Source organism: Dipteris shenzhenensis, chromosome 27 (assembly GCF_047967505.1).
Source record: "Dipteris shenzhenensis isolate YYH24624 ecotype China chromosome 27, Dip_SZ_1.0, whole genome shotgun sequence".
NCBI lineage: Eukaryota > Viridiplantae > Streptophyta > Polypodiopsida > Gleicheniales > Dipteridaceae > Dipteris > Dipteris shenzhenensis.
This window is the reverse complement of record NC_141622.1, coordinates 1,515,204-1,543,138: the sequence shown is the minus strand read 5'-3', so window position 1 is coordinate 1,543,138 and position 27,935 is coordinate 1,515,204. Positions and strand designations below refer to the sequence as shown.

General features: G+C 39.1%; 1 protein-coding gene across 1 annotated transcript; it reads left to right on the top strand.

The window, feature by feature from the left end:
* Positions 1–19,851: 19,851 nt before the first annotated feature.
* Positions 19,852–23,705, top strand: LOC147883717 (uncharacterized). The gene is made up of 8 exons (XM_087399165.1): positions 19,852–20,254; positions 20,416–20,449; positions 20,566–20,781; positions 20,869–20,958; positions 21,811–21,876; positions 21,982–22,073; positions 23,008–23,055; positions 23,397–23,705. Exons 1-8 carry the CDS (start codon positions 19,989–19,991, stop codon positions 23,494–23,496), a joined length of 912 nt encoding a protein of 303 aa, XP_087255291.1. The 5' UTR covers positions 19,852–19,988; the 3' UTR covers positions 23,497–23,705.
* Positions 23,706–27,935: the final 4,230 nt, after the last annotated feature.

Below are 27,935 nucleotides of genomic sequence, written 5' to 3'. Positions count from 1 at the left end.
AACATTGCATGCAAACTAGAAAAGACCTAACAAGGGGAAATCGCGTGTAATAAGTCTGTTATGTTGAAATATTGCTTCATGTGATCATGAAATAATAAGCTAAGGACACCAATTACTTAGACTATGGTAGGTAAAATGGATCAAATATGCTTGTAGAGCAATTATTTAGGTTGGCAATATCAAGTGAAAGGATCATGTGTATTTACATGAAAGAATTGTTAAGGATTGGCATGATTTTTTTAATAAAAGGATTTGCATGGTTTCTCCATTCAAAGGATTAAACAAAAAAGGATTTGCATAGTTTCTCCATTCAAAGGAGGGATAGAGTTTAAAAGCAACACATATGGGCAATCAATCCCACAGCCTCTTAAAGAATTTGACAAAGTCCTTCTGGTCAAAGGAAATGGTTAGTGATCACATGAATAGTACCCATTTATAATATTTCATGCAAAGAAGGCATTTGTATTAGGGAAAGTATAAGATTTTTTGTTGCTCAACTCTGTATTTAAGGGAAGGAGAACCTCAGGAGAACACTTGAAAAAAGCAACATAGGCATTCTACAACATAGTAATTAAGGGAAGAATAAATGGAAAAGAAACAATGCTTAAAGCAATGCATGCAAGAGGTGATGTCATTCTATGTTGTTCTAAGAAGGGTTCAAGGGGAAAATTGCCTCTATAGATCTCCTTTGGCTTTATAGAGCCTCCCCTTTTGGAAATGGTTTAGGGTAGGTACCTAGCTTTTAATGTACAAAGGCTTGCGAAGTAGTCGACTAGTGATATAGTATTGTTTAGTGGCTACTTGCTTGTCTTGAAGCAGTAAGAAGCAGATGACTTTCTGAGTTAAAACTTGGGTAGTTCCACACAAGGGGCTAGATTGCATAGCATTAAGTGGGGCACTAGATAATGGGAAGAGATTCAAGCAGAATTAAGGGGAAAATAAGTACTAGTTTATGGTTGAATTTAAGGGGATAAAGATTAGTAAACAAGAGGCTAGTACAATCATGGTGGTTTGATTTAGAGAAGGGAGGGTCTTTTTAAACAAGGAAAAAGAGGAACTAATTAAGGAAAACCCTCAGGACATAAACAAAAGATTATCCAAACTTAAAAAAGGAAAAGAAATGGAGAAAATATAAGAACCATGTAACCCTCACCATAGTATATTATGTTTTCATGCATGTTTTAATTAAGATAAAGAGGAAAATAAAAACCAAGGTAATATATGGGTTAGTTACAATTCTTGAGATGTTTCGAAAGTGTTTTGGACTTCTCCATGTACCTGCTAAGAGCCTTATTGAGATCCTTTATTAGAAGTGGAGCTAATACATTACTCAACATACATTTATTTTACACATGACTTTATTGATTCCTTGGGTTGCTTGGATTGATGCACAAATAGGTTAACAAGCTTGCTATAGGAGGTTCTAGTTTTTCCTTTGACCTTATGACGACGTTCAATACTTTCTTTATTAGGAAAATGTTCACAAGTCCAAACTTCTAATTATCATAATTTAATCATCCAATTTTTTATTTTGATCCATGTCCGATCCAAGAAATCAATGTCATCATATGATTTTTCCATGTTGGAACAAACAAATGTTGAATTGGTGATTGTAGGTGCACGAGAGTCAAAGGTTGATGCTTCCACAAAACAAAATATTCTAATGAAGGCAAATTTAAAGAATGATAAATGTAGGCCAAGATACAACACAAATTATTGCAAATATTTCCAGCAATATTAGAAGACTTTGATTTCCCCAAATATTCCTAAAATAGCCAAAATGGATTAATAGTGACATTTGGATAGTGGACTAAGGAGCATCACAACATGTGTTGTAGAGATGATTGTTTTGAGACACTTAGTTCAATCAAGGGAGCTGTAGATGTTCATCTTGAAACAATCATCCAATTTTAATCAAAGGGATTGGTGATATACAAATTTAATTTCCAAATGGGAAGATTAAATGCATTTATAGTTTACGTTATGTGCCACAACTTGCCATGAATCTATTATTAGTTCTACAATGACAAGAAGGTGACCTTGTTCACTCAAAAAAGAACCAAAGGTGTGGGTTCTATTTAATGACAATAAGGTGATATTGTTCATTCAGAAAAAGCCGAAGGTATGGACATACTCACTTTAGATCCATGCAGTTGCTTGAACATAGGAAGGTGGTGTCAATGGACTTCCATCCATCAAAGAGGGAGATTTGTGTGAAGCATATCTTTATGGGAAACAATACATAGAGTCTTTTCCCAAGAATGCAGGCCACTAAAGCCAAGAGAACATTGGAACTAGCGTATAAAGACATAGTAGGGTATATTACTATTACACTATAACTAAGTGAGAGCACACAGACTACACCAAAACAAAATTTGTATAATTCATGACACAATTGTTTGAACTTATTAAAAAGTTAAAATAGTTGAGGAATGTGGTAGAATCTTTGTTTAATTGTCAAATCAAATGCCTTTGATCAGATAAAGGGAGAGAATGTCTGAAAAGAATTTATTGGGTTTGCAACAATGGAGAATATGTAGGAAATTTTCCTTGCCTAAGATATAATAGCAAAATGGAATAGTATAAAGAAAGAGACCACACTCGTGTTGGGTATGCAAGGTGGTGACTAAAGACATGCCTGGCAAGTATTGGGGAAAAGCAGTCGGAGGTATGGTGGGTGCATTGCATGTTGCTTTTATGTACAGTTGGGGTGGCGGGTGCCACAATCACTTCTCGACCAGGCGAGCTGGCATTGCTGGGGAGCATGGTGCCACCTTTGCCTTAGGTAGGTGGGCGTCACTGCACTGGCAGGTTCTGCCACTACCACGGGTGCAATCAGTGGGTTAGACACGCAACCACCACCCTAATAGAGGATGGGGGTGGGCATTCAAGGAGTAAGAACGGGGGTTAGGGGAGTGAGGGGGGGAGAGAAGTGAGGGGAGTGAGGGAGTAAAGAGAGGTGAGGATGGGAGGGGGGAATGTGGGAGAGAATGGAGGGGGGGTGAGAGAGAACGAAGGGGTGGATGTGAGAGAGAACAAGAGGGACGGATGTGAGAGAGAATGGAGGGAGCTATGGAGAGGGGGTGAGAAAGGAAAGGGGGGTGGGTAGTGAAGAGAGAAAAGGGGGTGGTGATGTGGAGAGGGAGGGAAAATGGTAGAGGGGTGATGTAGAGAGAGGTAGGGTGATGATGGAGGTTTAGAGATAGGAAGGAGGTGGTGGGGTGGAGAGAGGTAGGGGGATGGTGAAAATGGAGTAAGGAAGAGGATGTAGTGGAGGTGGAGGAAGAGGGTGTAGTGGAGGTGGAGTGAGTAAGGGGTGAAGAGAGAGGTAGGGGATGGTGGAGTGGAGAGAGGTAGGGGGGTGGTGGAGGTGGAGTGAGGAAGGGGCTGAGAGGTAGGACGATGGTGGAGTGGAGAGAGGTGGAGGGTGTAGAGAGATGAAGGAGGTGGTGAGGCAGAGAGAGGTAGGGGGATGGTGGAGGTGGAGTGAGGAAGAGGGTGTAGAGAGAGGAATGAAGTGGTAGGGTAGAGATAGGGGGATTACTTTGAGTGGCGGAGGTGGAGGTGATGGAGATGGGGGGGTGGGGATTTTGATGGAAAAGTGACGGTTGGGAGGGATGGACGGTGGTTTTTGATGAGGAAGTAAAGCAAGCTACTTGCCATCATGGTTAAAAAGAATTAGATGGAAGAATACACAAACAAATGGTTCAAATGTAGAATTGTAGACATCCTTGATGACATGCTACTTGGTGTGAGTAGGAGCAATTAATATAATGGGGAAGCATTCCCTAGGTAATTCACAAATTCTCAACTAAAGAATGCATCCCATGTTCAACATGACTAAGAAGCCACATCATCAAAGCTAATTCCAAATTGGGAAAAGAGATTAGTGGATGAAGCAGAAGGTATTGCCAAGGACATGAAGCCTAGAAGACTTCCAACAATATTTAGGTGCTATGTGGCAAACCTACTACTTTTGGAGAGGTAGTAGAATCCAAGGAATAAGTTAATGCCTTGGAAGAAGAATATATTATGACATTTTGAAACATGGGACTTGGGAGTTGGTGGAACCACCCCCCCCACAAGAAAGAATATCATTGGCTACAAATGGGGTCTACAAGGTCAACCACAAAGTTAGAAGGATTCTATACAAATGAAAGTCAAGATTGGTGGCAAAAGGATATGATCAATACAAGAGCATTGACTATGTATATATGTATGCATGCATGTATATATATATTTACATTTATATTTACATTTACATTTACATTTATATTTATATTTATTCTTGTCCATCTATGCTGATCTCTTCCAATTAGCAACATGTGCCCCTAGTGAACAAAAAATGAGAAATCACATTAATCAGTATCTCTCACTAGAAATATGAATGTGATTAAGCTATAAGTTGAAGACGGGCCCCCAAAAATCAATAAGGCCTCCCCTCCCACAATCAATCCCCTTCTTGCCTATGCGACATGTTCCACCTCCTTTCACCTCTCCCTCCTAGTTGTCTCAATCGCCCTTCCCCTCTCCATGATTCTTGCTTCCCTACCTGCCTTCTCTGTCCATCTCACTTGCCTCTCCTTCCCTTGTCTCAGTCTGCCTCTCCCTTGATTCCTTCATCCCTCTCCCTTCCATTGCATCATACCTCCCTCTTTGTGGTTTTATGATCCTATTGGAGGTAGGGATTCTAGCAATGTGACAAGTTTTCCTAGAATCCTGAAGTCCATGTCGCTCACAGCCGTTAAGGGAACTACATGCAAGCTAGCAGTACCAACATTTATATGTCTCTATTCGATTTCCTAGATGACCAAAATTCTTTGCTAGCCATCTAGCACTCTCATGCAATCATTAATATACATGAGCTTGAATGGGCAAGGCAATTTGCTAGCAATATAAGCAACACAATGTTCTTAAGTTGATTTTTGAGTTTGTCACATTTGTGCCATGTAGGAACTAAAAATGGGAACTCATAATCTTCAAGCTTTCCAACTTCATAGGTAGACACTTTCCTCTTACTACTCCACTTGAGGAAAAGGTGGTACTACATTCCTAGCTCCCCTTGAACTTAATCCTGTGGTATTTTCTACCGATGATGGTGGTTCCTTCTTAGCCATTAAAGTAATAGTAAACAAATGCCCAGTTCATTTTGTTTTAGGCTATGCTTCTAACTCTGCTCATAAGCATCTCTCTCATTGGGAAAGGCTAGAACATAAATTTGTAGTCATGAAAACTATTTTTGCTGCTGATTGGAACATGACAACTCTTCCAAACAATCATCTCATGCTGGAGCTGATCTCTCTCTCTCTCTCTCTCTCTCTCTCTCTCTCTCTCTCCCTCTCTCTCTCTCTCTAAATGCATGGGAGCAATTCTCAAGCTATTCAAGTCTTGCTGATTGGTGTGCTCTTAAGAATATTAAGGATCTTCATAAATTCTCGTAGCATAATTGTCATGCAGAGTCCACTTGGCATGCAACACCGTTAGCTCGCTTTCACTTTTCTAACAAGGCATGGTGGATTGATCCACATAATCATGGCAAGGTGATGGATAGATCTATATATATATATTGCAACAGGAAACGCTCACAAAACTTGCAAATCCTTGAAAAACATAGCAATATTCTTTGAAAATATGCACAAACTCTCAAAACTCACAAACGGAAGAGATAGAACAAGCATGCTGGGTACAATCTCTCCCCATAGGAGTGGTGCTCTCCTTCCACCTCCTATATATTTATGTATATTTCCCAAAAAGCTTCCGAGCAAAAATCATACAAAAAGCCTCTGTGCGTTCCTCCATATACCCTTTTACAAAAAGCCCATCCACCTTCTAGAATAGCTGGCTTTTTCTAAAAATAAAGCTTTTTCTAACTTTAGTTTATACACTTAGCCAAGCCACTAATATTCCAAAATTCAAATATGTACATAAGCTTTTGTAATATAAAAAATTAGGCATATGCCTTATTCATCCCCGCATCACTGGAGTTGCGCCTATGCGCTCAAAATATGGTGGATAATGCTTGCCAGATGCCATCACCCGATCAATTACTCTTCCCTTGGATTCACATGATCAATAGTAATGAAATATTTCAAGCATAAGATAACCTTGGAATTAATCACCACAATCAATCAACCTTTCAGTATTATAGCAACACGAAATCAATAAATCACAGATGAATGGTGCACACATGCGACACATACCATCTCATGGTGCACCTGATGCTACACATGAATAAAATCGTACGGATGGTGTACACATGCTATACATATCATCATCGTGTAAGTGGTGCACACAATGCCACACACTCATACAACCCGTAGTCGTATACCCAGCCATGTAGGAGCACACATGCATCACTATGGAACAGCGAGCACACATGCATCAACTACGCGACAAAAATGTTGGATCTCATTAAACAAAATACTGAAGGATTAAATTAATGGGATAATTCCAATCCTCATAACATCCCTCTTGCTTGAAATCGCAATTGCCCTCAATTGTGCGACAAAAGAGTAGTCAATCAGAATATTGGCAAAAATATCGCTTGGGCATCCACTTAGCATTCTCAATGGGGTGGTTCTTAAATGTAAGAAGATAAGTAGGATACGAGTTTCCACATCTTGTTTGAGTGATTTGTTGATCAATGATCTGGTCTGGCTCTAAGAGTGGGTCTCTCCTTGAAGCAACGGTGCATCATCTAAAATAGGTCGAATTGGTGGGTTTCCATGGAAAGGTTTCAGGAGGTGCACATGACAAGAATTATGAATTTTCCAATCGGATGGTAATTCGAGCCGATAAGCATTGTCATTAATGCGCTCCAAAACTTTAAAGGGACCATAGGATTTAGGGACAAACTTAACTACAGTGTGTGTCTCAATACTCTTAAGTCTGCGCTTCTCAATACGTAACATGCCTAGGTCACCTTCAGCAAATACAACTTTCTTTCTGCCCTTGTTTGCATGTGCAGTATACACAGCTTAAGCATGCTCGATATTCTTTTTGACAGTAGCCAAAATGCTAGAGAAATCTTCAGTAAATCCATTAGCAACCTCTACTTAGTGCTTAAGGCGGGTCAATGGAGTAGGAATGGTCTTTCCATAGACAATTTGGAATGGAGATTTGCATGTAGCAAAGTGCTTAGTGTTATTGTAGGCAAATTGTAATATGTGTATGAATTTGTCCCATTTGCCTGGATGACCAGACACATAAGCACATAACATGTCACAAATAGTATTTTGTGTGACCTCGGTTTGGCCCTCGGTTTGGCCATTAGACTTGCGATGAAAAGCAGTGGAAAAATCTAACTTCGTACCAAGATTGTCAAAGAGTGTGGTCTAGAAGTTACTACAAAATTTATTATCCTGGTCTGACACGATTACTTTGGAAGGCCATGGTGTATAAAGATGTGCTTGATGAACAAATGAGCAGCCTGAACTCCGGTCAAGGTCTTCTTACAAGGAATAAAGTAAGCCTTCTTACTAAATCTATCAATGATAGTCCAAATTCTGAGCTAGTCGTAGGAAATCTAGTAATAAAGTCCATAGAAATCTACTCCCATGGGCCATTAGGAATTGGTAAAGGCATAAGTAAACCTTGATATTTACCCTTGTAGCTCTTGACTTTTTGACAAATAAGACATTGTGCAACAAAAATTGCAACATCAACTTTAAGCTTAGGCCAAAAAAAATCTTGAATTATAGTCTGATACGTAGTAGCAACACCTCTATGTCCCATGTAGGGTGGCTGATGTACCTCTTCTAATACCAAGCGTCGAAATGGTGCAGTGACACACAAGCACTTTTCGTAGAATAGATAGTCATTATGAATGGAATATGAGGCCATAGGGGTGCTATTAGCTTGCTTAATCTTATGCCAGATTTCTAAAAAGTCTTAATCAGTAGGATAGTCTGCCTTCATAGGCTCGAAAGGGTCTCCCTCGATGACTGAGATATTATTTATGCTAGGTCAATGGCTTAGTGCATCGGCAACTACATTGTCTTTGCCTTGTTGATATTGGATCATCGGTTTAAAACTGTTAATAAAGGCAACCCATTTAATATGCTGATCCGAGATCATTGGCTGAGTAAGGAGATGTCTAAGACTCTGGCGATTAGTCTTAATGAGTAACTCGGAACCCATAAGATAGTGTTTCTAGAGTTTAAGGGCATGGACCATAGTGGCTAATTCTTTATCATATGTGGAATAGTTTAGCTCTGCTGGTTTTAATTTACGTGACTCGAATACAATTGGATGGTTATCTTGCATGAGCACAGCCCCAAAACCCTGTCCACTAGCATCAGTAACCATGACAAAGAAGGGTCTTGTAAAGTCTGACATGGTCAAAACTGGTGTGTGCATCATTGCACCCTTAAGTTGTTGAAAAGCTAAAGTGTGTTGCTTACCCCAACAGAAAGCACGAGTCTTATGTAGTAGTTCGGTCAATGGATGTGCCTTGTGTGCAAAATTTCTAACAAATCTGTGATAGAAACTACACAGACCTAGAAAAGATCGTAACTCATGGATATCTTTAGGATGTGGCCAGTTTACTATCACTTCTACCTTCTTGGGATGTACTTGAATGCCTTTAGCTGAAACAATGAGTCCAAGATATTCAATTTCAAGCTGGAAAAAAGAACTTTTCTACGGGTTGGAATACACTTGGTTCTCACGTAAGAGAGAGAAAACAAGATCCAAGTGTTTCTCATGTTCGTCTCGACTCTTGCTATAAAATCATGATATCATCAAAGAAAACTACCACAAAGTCTTGATAGGGTAGGAAGATATAATTCATCATCCGACTAAATGTGGCAGGTGCATTGGTCAATCCAAAAGGCATAACAAGAAATTCATAGTGACCAGTTTGGGTTCTAAAAGCAGTCTTGAAAATATCGGGCTCTATCACTCTCACTTGATGATATCCTGACTTTGATCTTGCTAAGGATTGTGGATCCTTTCAACTTGTCAAGTAGATCATTAACTCTCAGAATGGGGTATCGATTTTTCACTGTGATTTTATTTAAGGCACAATAATCGATGCACATTCGAAAAGTTCCATTTTTCTTCTTGACAAGAAGAATGGGTGCCCCAAATGGTAAGCTACTAGGTCAAATTAGGCCTCTAGCCAAAAGATCTTCTATTTGGGATTGAATCTCTTGCTGCTCAGTAGGATTGTGTCTATATCGTAATATACACGGTGGTGCGCTACCTGGAATAAGGTCAATCTTATGATCCTCAGGTCTAGATTGAGGTAGGCCAGGGGGTAAGTCTTCCATAAAGCAGTCGTCATAGGTAGCTAGAAAAGGATCCAAAGGCTCTTACTTAGTTTTCTTAGTCTCAGGACTAGCCTTAATCTTATTGACCATAACCAGATATGTCTTCTCACATTTGCGCAAAGCTCTTTTAGCTTGGGTATATGACAATATAGGCCAAGAGGGAAGATTCTTGTCACATTCTAGAGTCATAGTCTCAGTGCCTTGAGTCACAGTGATGGTGTGTTCATAATCAGATTTGGCATTATGATCGATGCACCAAGGCATCCCTAGAATGAGATCTTGCTCACACAAAGGAGTGACTAAGAAATCACGGCTCTCAACTAATGGCCCTGAAGTCACCTCAAGATCCTTAACCATTTGCAAACAATTATAATTTGATCCTTGAAAAGCTGATTTAACTTTAGATTTTGTTTTGATGGTTGCGAGCCCTAACTTTTCAACTAAACATTGCGAAATGAAATCATGGTGCTTCCATCATCAAATAAGACACTATGTTCTTTTTCGTGCAATAGTGCAGTCATATGTAACAAAGAAGTCTGAAAATAAGATGCACTTTTACCTAAATGACACTTAGCTGAAGGCATGTAGTCGGCATCTTCAGTGTCATTGGCCTGATCCTCGCCCTCTTGCTTGAAAGATTTATCATGGGATCCATCGTCAATGTAGTTGATTCATGCAAAGTTGTTGCGTTGACTATTACCGTTGCTACGTCCATTGGTTCTCCCTCCATTGCCTCCGTTGTTGGTAGCATTCTACACACAAGTAATTCTTTGGACATTCACAAGAGTAGTGTCCCTTCTCTTTGCATTGGTAACATGTGACAAGTTCTTTGGTTCTTCAATTAATACATGACTTAGCAGGTTTCTAATTAGACTTACCATCATATCTACCAACTTTACCTCTTACACCCTCCTGCTTGAAGTATGAAGTATGCTTCTTTGCTCGAGGGGTGTGAGTAGCAAAGCTTCTTCCCTACTTTCTTTTTGACTCTAATGCCAAATCCATAGTATCAGAAGCTATAGATGGTCGAAGCATACATACATCAGCATGAATAGTAGGGCGTAAACCCTCTCGGTGTATGCATCCACACTCTCATCATCCAACTGCCTCAATCTTTGCCATTGCCTGCGAGTATCCTCTTCAAACTGTGTAGGTAGGAAGTGCTTCTTGATTTTATCTTTGAATGCTTCCCATGTCTTTGGAACATGAGTGCTTTCGCCAACCACACTCCACCATAGTTGTGCACTGCTTGTCATGTGACTTGCAGCAAGTTTTACCTTCTCGATCTCTTCATACCGTTCTCCCAAAAAATATTGATTGAAAGAACTAATCCATGCAAGTAAAGCTTGTCATCTCTTTTACCATCATATTTTGGAAAAGAAAAAGTTTTGCGATTAATCTTACCAGACTTCTTCTTATCACAAAGCTTGAGTGCTTTCAAGATGGCCTTTCCCACATTGTCTTCATTGCTAGACTCATGTGAAGGAGTAGTGTCATGATGTCATTGTAGTGAAGTTTTCACATGTCGCTTCTTCTTCCTTTGATGTCTTGGCTTGCTTCTTCCACGCTCACTATCACTGGTGTCTGATGATTTGCTGCTTTCACTTTTTTCATCATCTTTGTCCTTTACATGCTTCTTTGTGACTTCAGTCATATCTTTCAACACTTGATTTGTGCATTCTTCGTTGGCTTTATGCGTGTCACACATGTTGTGCATGTACTCAAGTTCCTCCTCAAGGTCCTGTGCATGATGTTTCCATGCATCCAGTGAATCTGATGCATGCATAGGTTCCTCGTCCTCAATTGATATAGGTGGCTTTCAAGTTGTCATCACTTGACATAGAGCATCTTCAATCTCTTGATGTTGTTGCTTCTCATGCTGATAGCGTTCTTGCCATTCTTCCTCAGTAAGTGTCATCGGTGTTGAACTTGTTCTTGACTGATGGTGATTGTTTTCCACATTCTCATCATGATGTAGATCTTCAGGATAACCTATCTTTGATGGAATACACCTTCTAGACATAGTTAAGTATGTGCACGGTGCAAAGAAGAAATCAGTATGAAAGGAAATACACACAAACACAAGACTTATCTCAATTCGGTTTCCAAGCTTTGAAAGAAGCTATTTGTCAAATAGTATCTCTGTGGGCTCTCGAACTCACACGATTCCAACAAGTGAATCCACATTGCAAGGAGCTCGTGTCCGAAGACTGCCTCCTACTCTTGTGAACACTTACTTTTAAGATTCTCCTCTTCCAAAATCCGTTGGGTTGCTCCCTTGTTTGCCACTTTTAGGCTTGAAGGATATCCTTATGACTAGGAACTTCAAAGAATAGAGCAACAAAGCTACTTGATCTAGTGGATAGTCACCAATTGTTAAGGGGACTTGAGCTAGAACAGTACTGGGATGGGGGACCTCTCGGAAAGTTTTAAGAGCAATCTCCCAAGGCTTCCTCGCATGCAGCCAACGGTGCCTTCAGTGCTAGGTATGCCAAGGACTATGCCTTGGTCGCCACCTTTGTCATACGCTTAGGGGAGCTAAGGCACGGGTGTGCGTTCACAAGCTTCAACCTGTCTACGTGCGATCGACTTCTTTTGCTGCATTTTTTTTCTCTTCGTCGCACGTTTTCTTGCCTGCGGGCCATTCTGTGTTGTTCGCTTGTGTTGCTTCAAACTTCATTGCGCTCTTGTACATGGTGTCTACAATCTAATGCATGCTATGGTCTCTTATTCGAGGATGCGAGGTGTGTGTGCTTCTCGTGCTATGGATGATGAACCTGGCTCTGATACCACTGCGACGGGAAATGCTCATGGAACCTACAAATCCTTGAAAAACACATAACACTCTTTGAAAATACGCATAAACTCTTAAAACTCACAAACGGAAGAGATAGAATAAGCGTGTTGGGTACAATCTCCCCCCATAGGAGTGGTGCTCTTCTTCCACCTCCTATGTATTTATGTATATTTCCCAAAAAGCTTCCAAGCAAAAATCATACAAAAAGCCTCTGTGCTTTCCTCCATACACCCTTTTACAAAAAGCCCATCCACCTTCTAGAATAGCAGGCTTTTTCTAAAAATAAAGCTTTTTCTAACTTTAGTTTATACACTTAGCCAAGTCACTAATATTCCAAAATTCAAATATGTACAGAAGCTTTTGTAATATAAAAAATTAGGCATAAGCCTTATTCATCCCCGCATCACTGGAGTTGCGCCTACGTGCCCAAAATATCACGGATCATGATTGCCAGATGCCATCGCCCGATCAATTACTCTTCCCTTGGATTCACACGATCAATAGTAATGAAATATTTTAAGCATAAGATAACCTTGGAATTAGTCACCACAATCAATCAACCTTTTAGTATTATAGCAACGCGAAATCAATAAATCACAGATGAATGGTGCACACATGTGACACATACCATCTCATTCAAGCAATTATATGTAGTTCCAGTAAAAGTAGCTTTAACCTTGTACTATGTTGGTGAAACTTTAATATTCATTGCCTTTACTAATCGTTCAGAATTGAAATCATGTGTACTTCCATCATTGTGTAGAATAATAATTTCTTTCTCATTTATTTTCCCCTTCATTTTAAGCAATGCATAAGGAGAAAACTTACCTGATTTACCTAAGTCAGAAGTGTTACCCTCTTGCTTGACTTCATCGATCTCGTTAATCTTTGCGGTTGATGCCTTCTTCTTTTTTGGATAATTATTTGCATAATGTCCCTCTTTGTGATAGTTGAAACAAGTTCCCTTCTTCAAGTTAGTCTTCTTTTCTTCTTTTGATTTGTCGCAATCCTTCGAAGATATGTTGGAAGAAAGTCTTTCTTCAATCTTTCCTTCAATTCCTTCTAAGTAGTTGGTCGTCTTTTACTATTTTTGACCACATTCCACCATAGTGTCACATTGTCAATAAGATGGTTAACATCACATTTAATTTTATCTTTTTTAGGAAACCTTTCACCTTGGAAATAATTATCATGCTGACTAATCCATGCTAAAACAATTTTTGCATTCTTATTCCCATCATATTTTTGAAAAGTAAAAGATTTCCCACTAATTTTATTTTCCTTTTTCTCTCTCAATGCAGATTTAACAGCTCTACGAATCACTCCCTCAGAATCAAATCCCGATGACTCTCGCATGTCTCTTTCTTTTCTTGCTCTAGATCTCTCAAGCTCTTTTTCTAACCTCTCATTGATCTCTCTCTTGCAAAAGTTGAAGGTGAAGAGCTTCCAACTATGTAAAAATATGGCAAAAATGGATCGGAAGTAAACATAGTTTCACTTAGAAATATCATTAATTTGCTCTTGAATCGTAGGAGATGGCGGAAGATGCTGTACCATTTTGCGAAAGCAAATAAATTCTCTTACACTCAATCAAAAATGAAATTTACTCAATCATTATACTTATCTCTTGTGCGCTTACCACCCAAGTTGAGAGTTGAGAGTGCTCTCAATGGAAGCAAGAATGGAAGAGGGAGAGAGAGAAACAGAGAGCCACACAAGTTTTATTGGGTGCACAACCCCCTAATCTTTTTTTTCATTCATTTATATATGTGTTTGAGTATTGTACATAATCGGGGTAAAGGCACAGTGACCTTTAACCCCCACAACCTCCCACTTAAAGGACAATGTGCCTTTAAGGGAGAACAACCAGTGAGCATACTATCCAATGCCCATCAATACACGACAATACTCAAACCGTTGACTAGGTAGACTCTTTGTCACCATATCTGCAGGGTTATCATCTGTATGAACCTTGACAAGCTCTATGTGCTTGTCCTCAAGTACCTCCTTGATGAAATGGTACCTGACCTCAATTGGTCTTTGCATGAAAGACCGGATTTTGTGCTAGCTGAATAGCACTCATGGAATCATTATGCAATGTCGGTACACCTGTATGAATCCCCAAATCTCCCACTAGCCGATCAAGCCATATAGCCTCCTTGCAACCCTCTATGGCTGCAACATACTCAGCCTCTGTGGTAGACAAAGCAATGCGCTTCTGTGCACGAGACATCCATGACACTGCACCACCTGCAAAGGTGAACACATAACCAGAAGTGGATCTCCTACTATCCACATGCCCTACATAGTCTGAATCTGTGTACCCAAGTACACGCATGTCTCCTTTACCAAAGCAGATGCACATCTCCTTGGTACCCTTCATGTACCTCATGATGCACTTAAATGCCTCCCAATGCCTCTTCCTGGATTAGCCATATACCGGCTAACAACTCCCATTGCAAATGCAATGTCTGGTCTAGTAGCTATCATAGCATACATAAGACTCCCAACTGCTGATGCATAAGGAACCTTGGCCATCTTGGAAATGACTCCCACTATGTCACATGCATAGTCATTTCCAAGATGCACACAACCTGTCTTTCCACTGTCATAGGTGGAGAACCATTCCCTATGGGGAGTAACATGGAATGAAGCACTAAAATCCAAAATCCAATCCTGGGAATATGCATCATTTGAAGTGGTAAGCAACTCTGCAGATAAACTAGACATGAAGAGAATGTCATTGTCACTATCATGTGTGACTGCATTGATCTCCTTGATCTTCACTTTTCCTTTGTCCTCCCTTGGACTCTCTTCCTTTTGATTTGCACCCCAATTTGCATTTTTTTTCTTATCCTTTTGCTCTCTTCTCAGCTTGTAGTAATCCTTTTTCATATGGCCCTTCTTGCCACAGTGGTAACACTCAATGTTCCATGCCCTGGATTTGCTACGAGACTTTCCTCTTTCTTGGGACTTCCCCCTGAACTGTGATCTGCCCCTTTGCACATTTAAGGTTGCATCCTACTTGTTGCCGTTCATAGACTTCCGTCTAATCTCCTCAGCCAACAAGCTACCCACAACATCATCAAATTTCAGTACTCCACCAGGTGCAGAGTTACTGACAGTTGTACGAAAGGTATCCCATGAGGATGGCAATGAACATAAGAGAAATATTGCCTTAGTCTCTGCATCAAAATTCATCTTCTGAGCATGAAGCTAGCTGAAAATAATATTGAATTCATTCAAGTGAGAAGCAATGGAGACCCCTTCCTTCATCTACAGAGCAAACAACCTCTTCATGAGGTAAACTTTATTAGAGGCAGTTTCCTTTTCATAAGTGGCACACAGTTTCTTCCACAAATCTTCTGTAGTCTGCTCATTTACTAGTGTGAAATAAACTGACTCTGCAAGATGAAGTCTAATAGTAGATTTTGCTAATGCATCCAACTCATTCCAATCATCCTCAGACATATTTGCAGGCTTAGCTTCAATCCCTGCCAAGGGTTTAATCTACTTCTTTTGAATAAGCACATCCCTTATTTGTTCTTTCCACAAAGAAAAGTTTGTCCCATCAAACTTTTTAATGCTAAAAAACTCCTTTTTAGACATGGAAGAGGATGCCATGATGCAAATGAAGCAAAAATCCCAAATGCTAGTGCCTACAAGAGAGAATCACACCAAATACCAGGTGCACCCAAATGTGTATGCCACAATAGAGTGAAATATCACCAAAACTCATGTCTCAAAGCATCTGACTCATGTGCATATACTATGCATCCATATGAGCAAATCTGGCCTAAAAGAAAATGCCAACTACAATGGCAATCCAAAATGCTAATAAGTGCCAAATGACTCAAGCATAAACACCGTCCACTGGCATATGCATTAATAATATCTCATCCAAGAGAGCATAACACTATCAATCATCACCTACAATGTGTCAAAGCTGTCCCTCAACGTAAAATAGCATCCATGTGCAAAGCGTCCATAAAAATAGCATCCCACAAGGCAATTTGGGCCTAATAGCGCATCCAATAAGGACCGCAATGCATCCAAATGGCCTATAAATCATCCAAATGGCCATGATGCAAATGAAACAAAATCCCAAATGCTAGTCCCTGCAAGAGAGAATCACACCAAATACCAGGTGCACCCAAATGTTATGCCACAATAGACTGAAATATCACAAAAACTCAAAGCTCAAAGCATCAAAAGATGCATCTGACTCATGTGCATATACTATGCATCCATATGAGCAAATCTAGCCCAAAAGAAAATGCCAATAAGTGCCAAATGACTCAAGCATAAACACCGTCCACTGGCATATGCATCAATTATATCTCATCCAAGAGAGCATAGCACTATCAGTGCATCACCAACAATGTGTCAAAGCTGTCCCTCAGCTTAAAATAGCATCCATGTGCAAAGCGTCCATAAAAATAGCATCCCACAAGGCAATTTGGGCCTATCAGCGCATCCAATAAGGACCGCAATGCATCCAAATGGCCTATAAATCATCCACTGCAACCCAATGCACACCACGAATGAGCGCACACACTGCTCAAACTGCAACCAGAGTGATTTGCATAAGGTATGCTCAAGAAATCATAGTCCCACGGTAATGACCGCTACTAAAAATAGAACCTGAGATGCCTCAAAACATGGGCGCCATTGCATAATCAAACTCAGCAAGAAAATCTGCAAATATCTCTCTTCTGCCAGAACTCCAAAATCCCAACCGATGAGTGCGAAATGGGAGTCAACACTTATCCACTGCCATGTGGCATAAATCTAAGGTTTCAAAACCTTAGAATGAAAAATGCATAACAGAGAGACGAAATCGAATACACAGAGATCTATAACTCTGAAAATCCTCCACCGAATCGTGCAAGAACTGATAGGTAGAGGTTTATGGGCGTCCGGAACGCAATGGGACAGACGGTTTTGGAAACCGTGGTCTCAATCACTGGGTCCAACACATGGACTGAAAAACGTTTTTGGAAACAGACTTGTTTGTAAACTCCATCGGAGTGCGAATGATGAGCAACATAGAAGTTTTAGGACCTCTTGAGTCCACTGGAACTGACAGATCTGCAAATGGTTGCTCCAAACTTGAGTTTCAACACCCGGGCAGAAAAACACAGAAACTGACACAGTGAGTCAGAAATCCAATAAAATGATCCCAGATTCAAGAATGAAGGTGTTTCCAAGCTCTTAAAGTGAAATGGACACCAAAAGCAAGCAATAGTTGCCTCTACAAGTCAATACGGAGTCTCTGTCATTGTAGAAGAGCCTCCAAAAATCATCAACTTGAGGAGAGCTACCTGTATGCTCGAGATATGAGAGAAATAGCACGGAAATAAGAGGGGTAGAAAAGGAGTAGAGGGCTCTGATAAGTTGTTGAGAGATTTGATAACTTATCAAGCAATTTTCCTTCCTCTTATCATTTAAAACTGCTCTTATCTTCTTCTACAATGATTTCTCCTTGATAGCGTTTTCAAACCCATTGATGTGCTCAGAATTAGCCTAAATGGACCGGGGGAATGGATTCAGAGGGCCTGAAAACCCTGTAGCCAACTCTAGAAGAGATTTTGTCCCCGAAATGTTGCGGGTTGCTTCTCCTTGTATCAGCACGGCCGTTCGAGGTAGGAAGAGTAGCCAAACAAATTTTTATACGCAGATTCATAGTTTGATGCTTGGAGAGGCTTGGCAAGAGCTTTGAAAGGCTTAAGAACTAGATAAAGGGGATGGAGAAGAATGGCAATCATGAAGGAGAGGGCTGCCCGTCCGTCGCGCGGTGTTATGAACAGAGGGAGCTCTCTGTTTTCGCTTTTCTTCCAAGAAGAAGACATTGATCAAAGTCTTAAGGCCTCCAATAATTGACTCACAATTTTACCATTCTCCCAATCTTCCAAGTACAATTGGAGCTCTCTTTTTGAAATCTCAATCGAGAGATCCTTCAGCTCTCTTCCCAATAATTTTTTAGGGAAGTACCTCTCAATCTCAGTCCTTGTGGAGCGTAGCAAGAGCTCTGATACCACTGAAACGTAAATACAATTCAAACACATACAATAACACTAAAATCGAATATGCACGGAAACTCATGAAAGACAAGAGGCAATCACTGGGTACAATCTCCCCCCTCGAGGTGTGTGGCTCGTGATCCCACACCAATAGTATTTATAATATTTCAATAAGAGCATGAGCCATAGATACAAAGTCACTTATTCATCTCTTGATCATCCCTTTTTCATACTTTTCTCTTGAGCATACTTTTACCTTACTTTTCTCTATGTCACTCCTTTTCTTATGTACTCATCCAAAATTACATGTCAAAAGTGGAAGTCTTTTAAGCACTCTCCCTTATCCAAAATGTAATGACCCTTGGCCATTTAATACATCACATAGCACTAGCATAAAACCATGGCATTTAGCCTTTATTCCCTCGAGCGTGTTTACTCCCATTCGTCCATGTCATTCCCTGTACTCAATAAACCAATCCACCATTAGTCAAATACTTAGCGCAATGATATACATCATATGATTAGCCAATCATGCTAAGTAATGGTCTTTACAAACGATAATCCATTAATGTGAGTATTTCTAAATGGCATCACCTATGATACTTATTAATGGCACATGTTTAGTTAGGTGTCCCTGACTAATAAACCCAAGTATGAAATAGAACCCCCGCCACATCTGGTGCGATCCTATAAATGCTTTATGTCATTTCGAATAAGAGCTTTGAGAAATACTTTCTTGTAACACATAGCCACTAGGTCGGTGGCTTTGCAACTTTATTTAAGAAAGTTTCTTGAGTAAATAACACAACTTTACACAAATGAAACCTAAATCTTTTTCAATGCTTTTCACAACCTCGGCCCTCGTACCTTAATGCTTGCCTGCTTCTCTCTCTCTGTCTCTCTCTGTCTCTCTGTCTCTCTCTCTGTCTGTCTGTCTGTCTGTCTCTCTCTCTCTCTCTCTCTCTCTCTCTCGGATGAGTCAATTTGGCTCCTTGGCGTAGTTGCTACGAAGTTAAAAAAACTCTCTGTGTGTATAAGCCCTCCTTCCCCACCAAGTTTTGTAAAACCCGCGAGGGTCTTGCTAATTGATGCTCTGGTGTGTGTATGTTCAATTCCTAGGAATCGCTTCAAATAGCACATCGGAGAAATACATCAACGATCCATCACAAACTACATATCTACTATGGATTGGATTTTGTACATTGATCGATCATCAAGCAGCTATGGTGCACCGAAAAGATTCTCAATTGCAACTAACCGATCAAATGATGACGGCAATGCAACTATGCAGAATCTATCAGAACGGGATTTGTTTGCCGAATGGAGGGCAGTTGAATGATACGATGGAATTTTTTTGAAAAACTAAGGAAACAAGGAGCCAACCTCAACAAAAAATTTGGTTGTGCCTCCTCGCATACACGTTGCAACTCCTCGAGATTTTTGAAGGGTAAGTATAGCTAGGGGCTACAACATAGAAGCTTGCAGTCGCCATAGCCAGAAAGCGTAAAAGGAGAGTGCCTCATGTTTTTTGTAGCACACCTTTAAAAAGAACATGACATGTGGCATGACAAGTGGTTTCAAGAGAGCTAGAGATGGCACAATGCTGGCTGCCTAAATAATTTTAGCTTTGAAAATGAAGGCCAGGCCAAAAACTGTGTTCCCTTGATGGACTGATTTGATTTGAAGAAGATGAGCTTGCTCGCTCATATATTTGCATTAAATGCCAAGCGTGGACCTCGTGGGAGGAAGGCTACCCTCTATGGGAGCTTTCCCTGCTGCTTTTGCTGCTTCTTGCTATTGAGAAGCTCGGCTGGTGATTAGGCACTCAATCCAAGGATATGCCTTCGCAATCGTAGCGTTCATCGCCCACTTTCACTCATCTTGATCGCAGCCGCCATGCCTGTCGACGGCTTTGTCCCTTTGCTCCTCTGCTCCGGCGTCCTTTTGCTCTCCGCTGTTTCCGCCATCGTTCTCCTCGTCGTTAAAGAAGGCTCCGGCTCCTCCTCCGCTGTCTACGTCGATGATATCTGGAAGCCCAGTTGCAGCGCGATTCATCCCTTTTGGCTTCTCGGGTTCCGTTCTGTGGCATTCGTGTACGCGTCTGCCATACTCGCCAGCGATGTCCTCACGAGTGGCTTCAGCGTATTCTACTTCTACACGCAGTAAGCAATTCTCTTTTTCTTCGATGATGGACTAATGTATATGGGCAATTATGTCTTCTTTTCACATACTTAGCGGCCAATGGGTGCATCATTACAGAAGCAACTACCATAGTCCTTCTCAAAATGCAATCATAATGAAACACGCAAATGATGTATTGCAGATGGTCCTTTCTCCTCCTTATCATTTACTTCGGGGTTAGTTTCGTCTCTCTCTCTTTTGCAGTCCCAATTGACCAGTCAAAGGGTATGTAACATGCCTTATAATGTCCACTTGAGTCGTTTGCTATTTATCCGATTGTTGCTGGAGACAGATGGCCAGTTTAATTTCTGTAAAAGCCGCTTCCCGTAGCAAACTCGCAAGTGCCAGCAAGGCAGATAACACCATCAGTCTTATCAAAGGCTATGGAGGCGACGATGAGGAAAGCAGGAACGTCATGGCCACTTTGCAGATGTATTGGGAGACCATTTTTGCTGAGACTGAAGAAGTCGCTCCGTTTTCAGGCTTTTTGATGCAGATCCTTTTCCAGGTCTCATCGAATTGCCATGCCTACGTACTTCGATCGGGGTTTTAAAATCCCAGCTTCTGGAAAGTGCCTGATGAGCTTCATTTGCAGACCGTAGCAGGAGCGGCTGTGCTTACTGATGCTGTTTATTGGCTCGGTGTCTTCCCGTTCTTGACGGAGATCCCAAGGACGTACGACTTTGTAAGTACACCACACGTCCCCTTAACGGTGGCTCAATACTTATGATTAGCAAATATCAAAAGTTCGTTTTAATTAGTTTGATGAGGGGCAGTGCTTTCAATCAGTAGAGGGTGGAGTTAAATGCGGGAGGGGGTTGTGAAGATGCATGAAACAAGGAGAATAAAAGAGGGATAAGGATGTCATTATGCTTTGCCCTTATGCTGTGTAGGCAGCTCGATGAAGTTTGTTACTCGAAGGGGCTAATTCAGCATAGGAAGGTTGTTGATTTAGCATGAGATTCACCTATGCCATAGCCCTCTCATCATAAGCTAAACATGCTCATGATTCTTAGCATTGTGACAGCAAAAACCAACGGGGAACATGTGAATCCTAAGGGAGGAAAAGATTATCACCCTAGACTAAGATACGTCCCCCCATGCATGAGTAATCATGTAAAGGCATAGGTTAATCAAGGCTTGGCCATCATGACAACATCGAGTTATTGGAATATATTGTGAGGCTTAGTATCATGCTAGGAAGATAGTATTTTAAGTAAAAGCTTTAGGAAAGACATATATGCTCCTTACAAGGACAAACTGGAGGAAAACTTTGACAATGATATGAAGGAAGGATATTACTTTAGTTTAGAAAAGCATCTTTCATGAAAGTAACATGAATGCCAAACTATAATTGATAGGACACGTGGAGTTAATTGTTGTAACATCTTTATATTTTGCCATTTAGATATTTTTCGAAGTTCATGCTCATATAGAAGTTACCCAATTAATGCAATGAAAGGTTGCTATGTATTTATAAGCATAAGTGAATTGCTTATCAATTTTAACTTTTGAATCATCTTGGGGTGGTGGACAGCTTGAGATGAACTTGCATGGAGTAAACTTTGTCCTTTTAGTTGGTGACATCTTTTTAAATAGAATGGTACTACTTTGAGACCTTTCCATTTGATTAGAGCATACTTCATTTTGATTAGATCCATCAATGCATTTAAATCTCATCTTACTTACATATCTCTATTGTTTTCAGAGCTTTCCTTGGTTTAGAGGCGCCTACTTCACCCTATATAGTGGGGTGTATGTACTTTTTCAATGGTCAGTGCATGCATTAGGGGTGCAATGGTAAGTGTTCTCTTATGTATGCCATCTTTCTTCTATCTTCCTTTTCCCTTTGGTTAGTGACACGTTAGGCCTTTATGAGGAATATAATCTTAGTTTTTCTATTGATGCTAGAGGTATAAATAAAATTGTATTAATCATTCTACTTGCTCAAGCTAAGGGTTTTTTGACATCACTTTTGTTGGACCACCATGTGCAACTCCTCCTATTGGATTAATCCCAAAGTCAAGCTACCCCACAGAGACTTTTAAATTGTCTTGTGTGCAAAGCCACCGACAAGAAGCTTCTAGCCCATCATGGGTTATAGCATTCCACACAAAATCTTGTTAGCCATTGTCAACCCAAGGTTGCCCGCATGCCACAACATCTCATTCATTCATCCTAGATCATGACCATAGGTAGTGTTGCCATAAAGCTAGAGCCACGAGTAACCAAGTCCACAAGGGTCGTTAGAATGCTTGTTGCCATCAAGTTTGTTGGTCCATAATCCTCTATCATAGCAAATAGTTTGCGAAGCAGAGCCTCTCCATGTTGGAGCCCCATATGGTTCTTTGGGTGTAGGGGGTTCCCAAACCCATAACTCATAGTGATGAAGCCTCCTCTACACCTCGAGGATGGTCAATTGAATATATCCAAGGATCCACATTCCACAACTTTGCCACTTGCATAATTATCTATGCTTTACAATCATTTATCATTTACTAGCAAATAAGAAACGTATGGCTATACCCTCTAATAATTTTTGTGTGCTGACTTTGAGATTTCTTATTTCAATAAAAAAAATATAGCTTAGACCTTTGACTAGTGTGACTATGCTATTTCTTTCTTTTGTTAAGATTTTATGAAAAAGAAATTAGTCATTGTACTTGTGCACTCTCAAATTTCTTTCAATGTTCTTCTTTACCTAACATTTCTACATGTGGTATTTCTTTTTCAGGTGGCCATATCCTTTTCTTGATCCCACTCAGCGATTGGCACCCGTATGGTAAGTAACGATAGCTAGTTTCTATATTGCATCTCTTTTATCTAAATCCATGTAAACGATAATTTTCCTTGGCTTTCCACATTTGTACTTCATTATTTTTCTCAAAGGAGACAAAATTCATAGACCCTTATATGATTTTAATGTACTTGCAACTATGAGTTTTTAATGCAGAGAGAAGGGGGGGGGGTGGTTCATGGCTTGGAGAGAGATGATTTGATATTTAAATAAGACATTCATGCTTTGGTTCCGATGTTTGTAATGTAACGCACTTGGAAAGGATAATAATTCTTGATTCTTGTTGTATAGATTTGACATTGGAAATTTTGTTTTGTGTTGTATAGGTATGTGATTCTTTGCGGTTCACATGTGATGTGCTATGGACTCATGTGCGGCATTGTAAGTTTGAAGCATCATATTTTGAAATGTTATGCAACACAATAGACTTTTAAACTCAAAAGTTAACATTTTAGTATGCTTGAGGGGAAAGGTGAATGTATATATTGAAGTCTCTCATTTTTAGATGAGTCTTCTTTTTCAATGTGCCTTTGGAAGCCAAGTTTTTTTCTTGACCTCGAATCAAGTATATGAGATGGATTAGTGTATATAGTATTCGAGGAATTCAAACCTATGAATATGTTGAAGGCATTCATTTTGAGACTAGTTGTGTTCTTGACCTTGAGTGTATGTATTAAGTGAATAGAATAATGTAGACTTTAGTAAAGAACCTCACATTGTACACATGTACGTGTGCTAGTTGCACATGCATGAACACGCATACATGTATGCAGAGACACATTCACTTAGTTGCTTATGTGAATGAGTATGCACATGCATGACTTTAAATTCCAATTTTTTGTAGAAATATATATTTTTTGTTTAGAAATTTAAAAATCCATATTGTGATAAGATGTGCATGTGGATAAAATAATGCATACTTAGCACACACATGGATGTACATTCTTACATGTGTGTATGTATGTATGTACATAAGTATTCATAGGCCTATATACATGCACATCTATATGTATACATAATAGCGTGTCTCCATGCATGTGTAGCTCACACACATGTATCTCCATATATTCATGCCCATACACATTGGAAATTTGGATTTATGATTCTTTGTTCACATGTTTGCACACCATTGGATGAATCAATACATTGGTTTATGTATCTCTTTAAGGATCAAATGGTACAGACCATACAGATTATGTCCACTATCAATCTACTGGGTCAAAATTGTTCTTTTTGGTTTACCAATTTGAAGGTGGTGTATTTGAAGGTACGTATGCCCTTGGAAATTTGCATTATCTTTTTCGATTCAAAACTATTAGTATATAATCAACATTTGAGGTTTCTAATACTTAAAGGGGGTTTTAAATTTTGTGGTCTGTAAGGGGAAGGGCTTGTAGATGCTTTGATGTGACAAACCCTTACTCCCAAGAGTATGGGTCATTGACAAAGCAATTGCTAATTTCCCTAACGTATGTATAGAGTAGCAACTCATGGTGTAACCTCCTTAACAACAAGTTGGAATGAAGGACAATTAGCTTGATAAATTGATACTTATTTTTGCCCTATTAAAACTCAAAATCCTTGACATGAGTTGTTGTGTGTAAATAAAATAAATAAGCAAATAAAAATGTTGTATATAATATATTTAAACAAGTGCACATACATGTATGGGGAATAGTATGCGTGTGCACATGTGCATGCCATGGATTACACTCAGTAGATCCTTGAATTCATGGCACATCCAATATCCAAATGCGTGCATGCACACCCATAATGTGTAGATAAATAAGCAAATAAGCATATATAGGGTTAGGATGTAATTAAATAGGTACAAATGTATGAAGTATGCACACATGCATACGCATATGCATGAGAAAGTGGCTCCTAGCCTACATTTGATCAAGATAAGCTATGCTCAATTATACCTAACTATGAGGAATCTAAGTGGTGATGCCAACTTAGCCAATCTAAATTTCCCTCCAAAATTCTATCTATAATGGCTTGGCTCTCTAGCCTCTAATCTGTGGTGTCCATTGTCCATAAGCTTTTAAGGACTTAGACTCCAGCATCTTAGGCTCCTTTATATAAATTCAGAGAATCATATTGTCACATCAATATAAATAAAATATGTTAGCTCTTGAATCATGATTTATCAATGATTTAGTTTACCAAGATATTGAGGATTCCCTCTGACATGAGCAATCATGGACATTGATTAAAAGAGTCAAGTTTTCAAAATCAAAATGATGCCTTCATAAAGCACATGACATGGGTAAGAGGTGCAAGGTTGCTAGTTGTAAGGATGTTCATTGTTATGCAAGCAACCAATCAAATAAACATCTTAGGTAGTGCCAAAAACCTCTTTTATTGCTTATAGTCTCTTTTGGCATTTCCCACTTTACAATTGCAAAGACTTGAAGGAAGGCACAAGAGATAATGGTTGGAATCTTTGTGATTATTTGTGGGGCCGATCTACCAAGGGCAATGAATTGCACATGTTTCATCATGTACAATGGGAAGGTAGTGAAGTATATGCATTCAAACAAGACAATCCTAGGAATAGAACAAATTTGAAACATGATGGGTTGGCCGATCTTTCGGCCAAGTGGATTAGTTGTAGTAGGTCCATAATTTACTAGTAATAGCCATAAAATCTAAGGAGTGGAAGTCTCTGAATCAATCCACCTTAGATAATTTAAGTTCAAAAAATTTGATGGGGATCTTGATGAGTCATTATGACTTCAAGAGACTCCATGTTGTTGTGACTTTTATTATGCATAAATACTTTATTTTCCCTAGCTCTATTTATTGTATATGCTCATGTTGTCCCTTTAAGCAATCTAGGTAGTATTAACTCCCCGAAAACATATGTATTCATGTTGTGTAATAATGTGGAAGTGCTCAAATTACTTGCAAATGATAAAGCACTAGAAAAAAAAAGAGAAAGACAGTAGTCATTAAGGACGAACTTGAATGCATAGACACAACTTCAAGTAAATGGAGAAAATTTCTATGGTTAATGATACATTTTGTTACCTATGGATAATAGAAAGGAAGATTCTGAGTAAAAGAAGAGGATTTCTATGGGTTATGAGACCTTTCATGGCTCATAGGCTAAAAAACTCTCAAAATTTAGAATAACTAGGTCTTCGTATTACATAGGATTTGGATGACATTATTTGTAGGATAGCCAAAATCGAGAACTCCATATATTAGGAATATATTCTTGTACTTATATGCAATTTGCCCTACTCAAGGTTGCAATTTTGTTGGTACATTAACAAGAAATGTCTTACGTAGTCTGTCTTGAAAGAATTTAATTAGATCGAGCTTAGGGATGTATGTTGCAAGTATGATTAGGAGAGCATGGAGGCATATGATACCTAAAAGAGATGAGTGTTTTCTCAAACCTAAAAGATATGAGTGATTTCTCAATTCTTTCAAGGATAAGCTATCATGTTGTGCTTCACCACATCAATTTTTAAAATAAGCTGTGAACTAAAGATGGTTACACTAAATGATTCAAGCCTTTTTTGTGTATAGGTTTTTTATTGATCCTAGCATCCTTCAAAATAAAGAAAATTGTATTTTGTGGGGAGATATATGAAGATTGCAACTTGAAAGGAAAGAACTGAGTGGTATTCTTGATGTAGAATGCACGTACTGCTATTGTAAGCTATGGTAATATTATTGCTTCTTTCTCTATATAGATAAAATGGTACAATGTCTTTTGAAACCTTAAACTATTACAAGTTTTATATTTATAATCTCATTAATAGTCCCTTTGAGTAATAATATTAATTTAAAAATCTTTATAGATAATCATAGTAAAATAAATTTAGAATACAAATTAATCATTATTAAAACATTGTAGTGTCTTCTTTTTGATCTCCTTTATCCTTAAGCTATGACACCTTTGGATCCTTAAATTACGATCTCCATGTAAAAACTATAAATTTGGATTTTTTTAGTAAGTCGGATAGAATTCTCATTATTTTGTTTAATGATAAACTAGAATTTAGCACATGAAATATATTAAAATCTCAGAATTAAAAAAGTGGTATTTGTCATGTAAGGACATGTCATTAGAGGCATATGCAAGTGGTATTTGTCATGTAAGGACATGTCATTAGAGGCATATGCAAGTGGTTTGCCATCACGTGTTCATGCACTGCATCTAGGCAATTGTTAAGTTAACACTCATCTTACCTAAACTTCACTTCAAAAAAAGAAAATGTAGAAGATTCTATCATTTGTATTAAAAAAACTCAAAAGAAAACCATAATTTTTTATCATGCTTGATGAAAATACCGACTTTTGCTATAAGAAAGAATTTATTAATTGCATTACATTTCCCTCAGAAGGGGGACTAGGAAATGTAAGATTCAATTTGCATGCTTGGTGCGTATTGGGTGGAGAGAAAAAATCATATAGAAGATGTGCAACAATGTTGGAAGATATGCATTTGGCAAGACACAAGATAATTGCTTTTATATTGGAATGGACTACAACTATATTAGGAGTAAATAATTGGTTATTTGTTAACTTGCAATGTGACATTGTCCATATTTTGGGCATTTTTTGTGTTCCTTGTCATGAGACACTAGTGATTAAACATGTGTGTGATGACAGCTTTTAAAAGTTCATTAGTTAAAAATTTTGTAAACAAAATATGGCAATGGTTGGATGAATCTCCATTGAGCAAAGAGGAGCTTATTGACATTCTAGATGCATTGCATATGAAGAATTACCAATTGCTTTAAATTCATAATGTTAAGTGGTCAAGGCATGGGACAACAATGCACTTCTCATAGACCAAATAAGAAGGTATGAGAAAATGCATAATCATACAATAGTCATTCAAG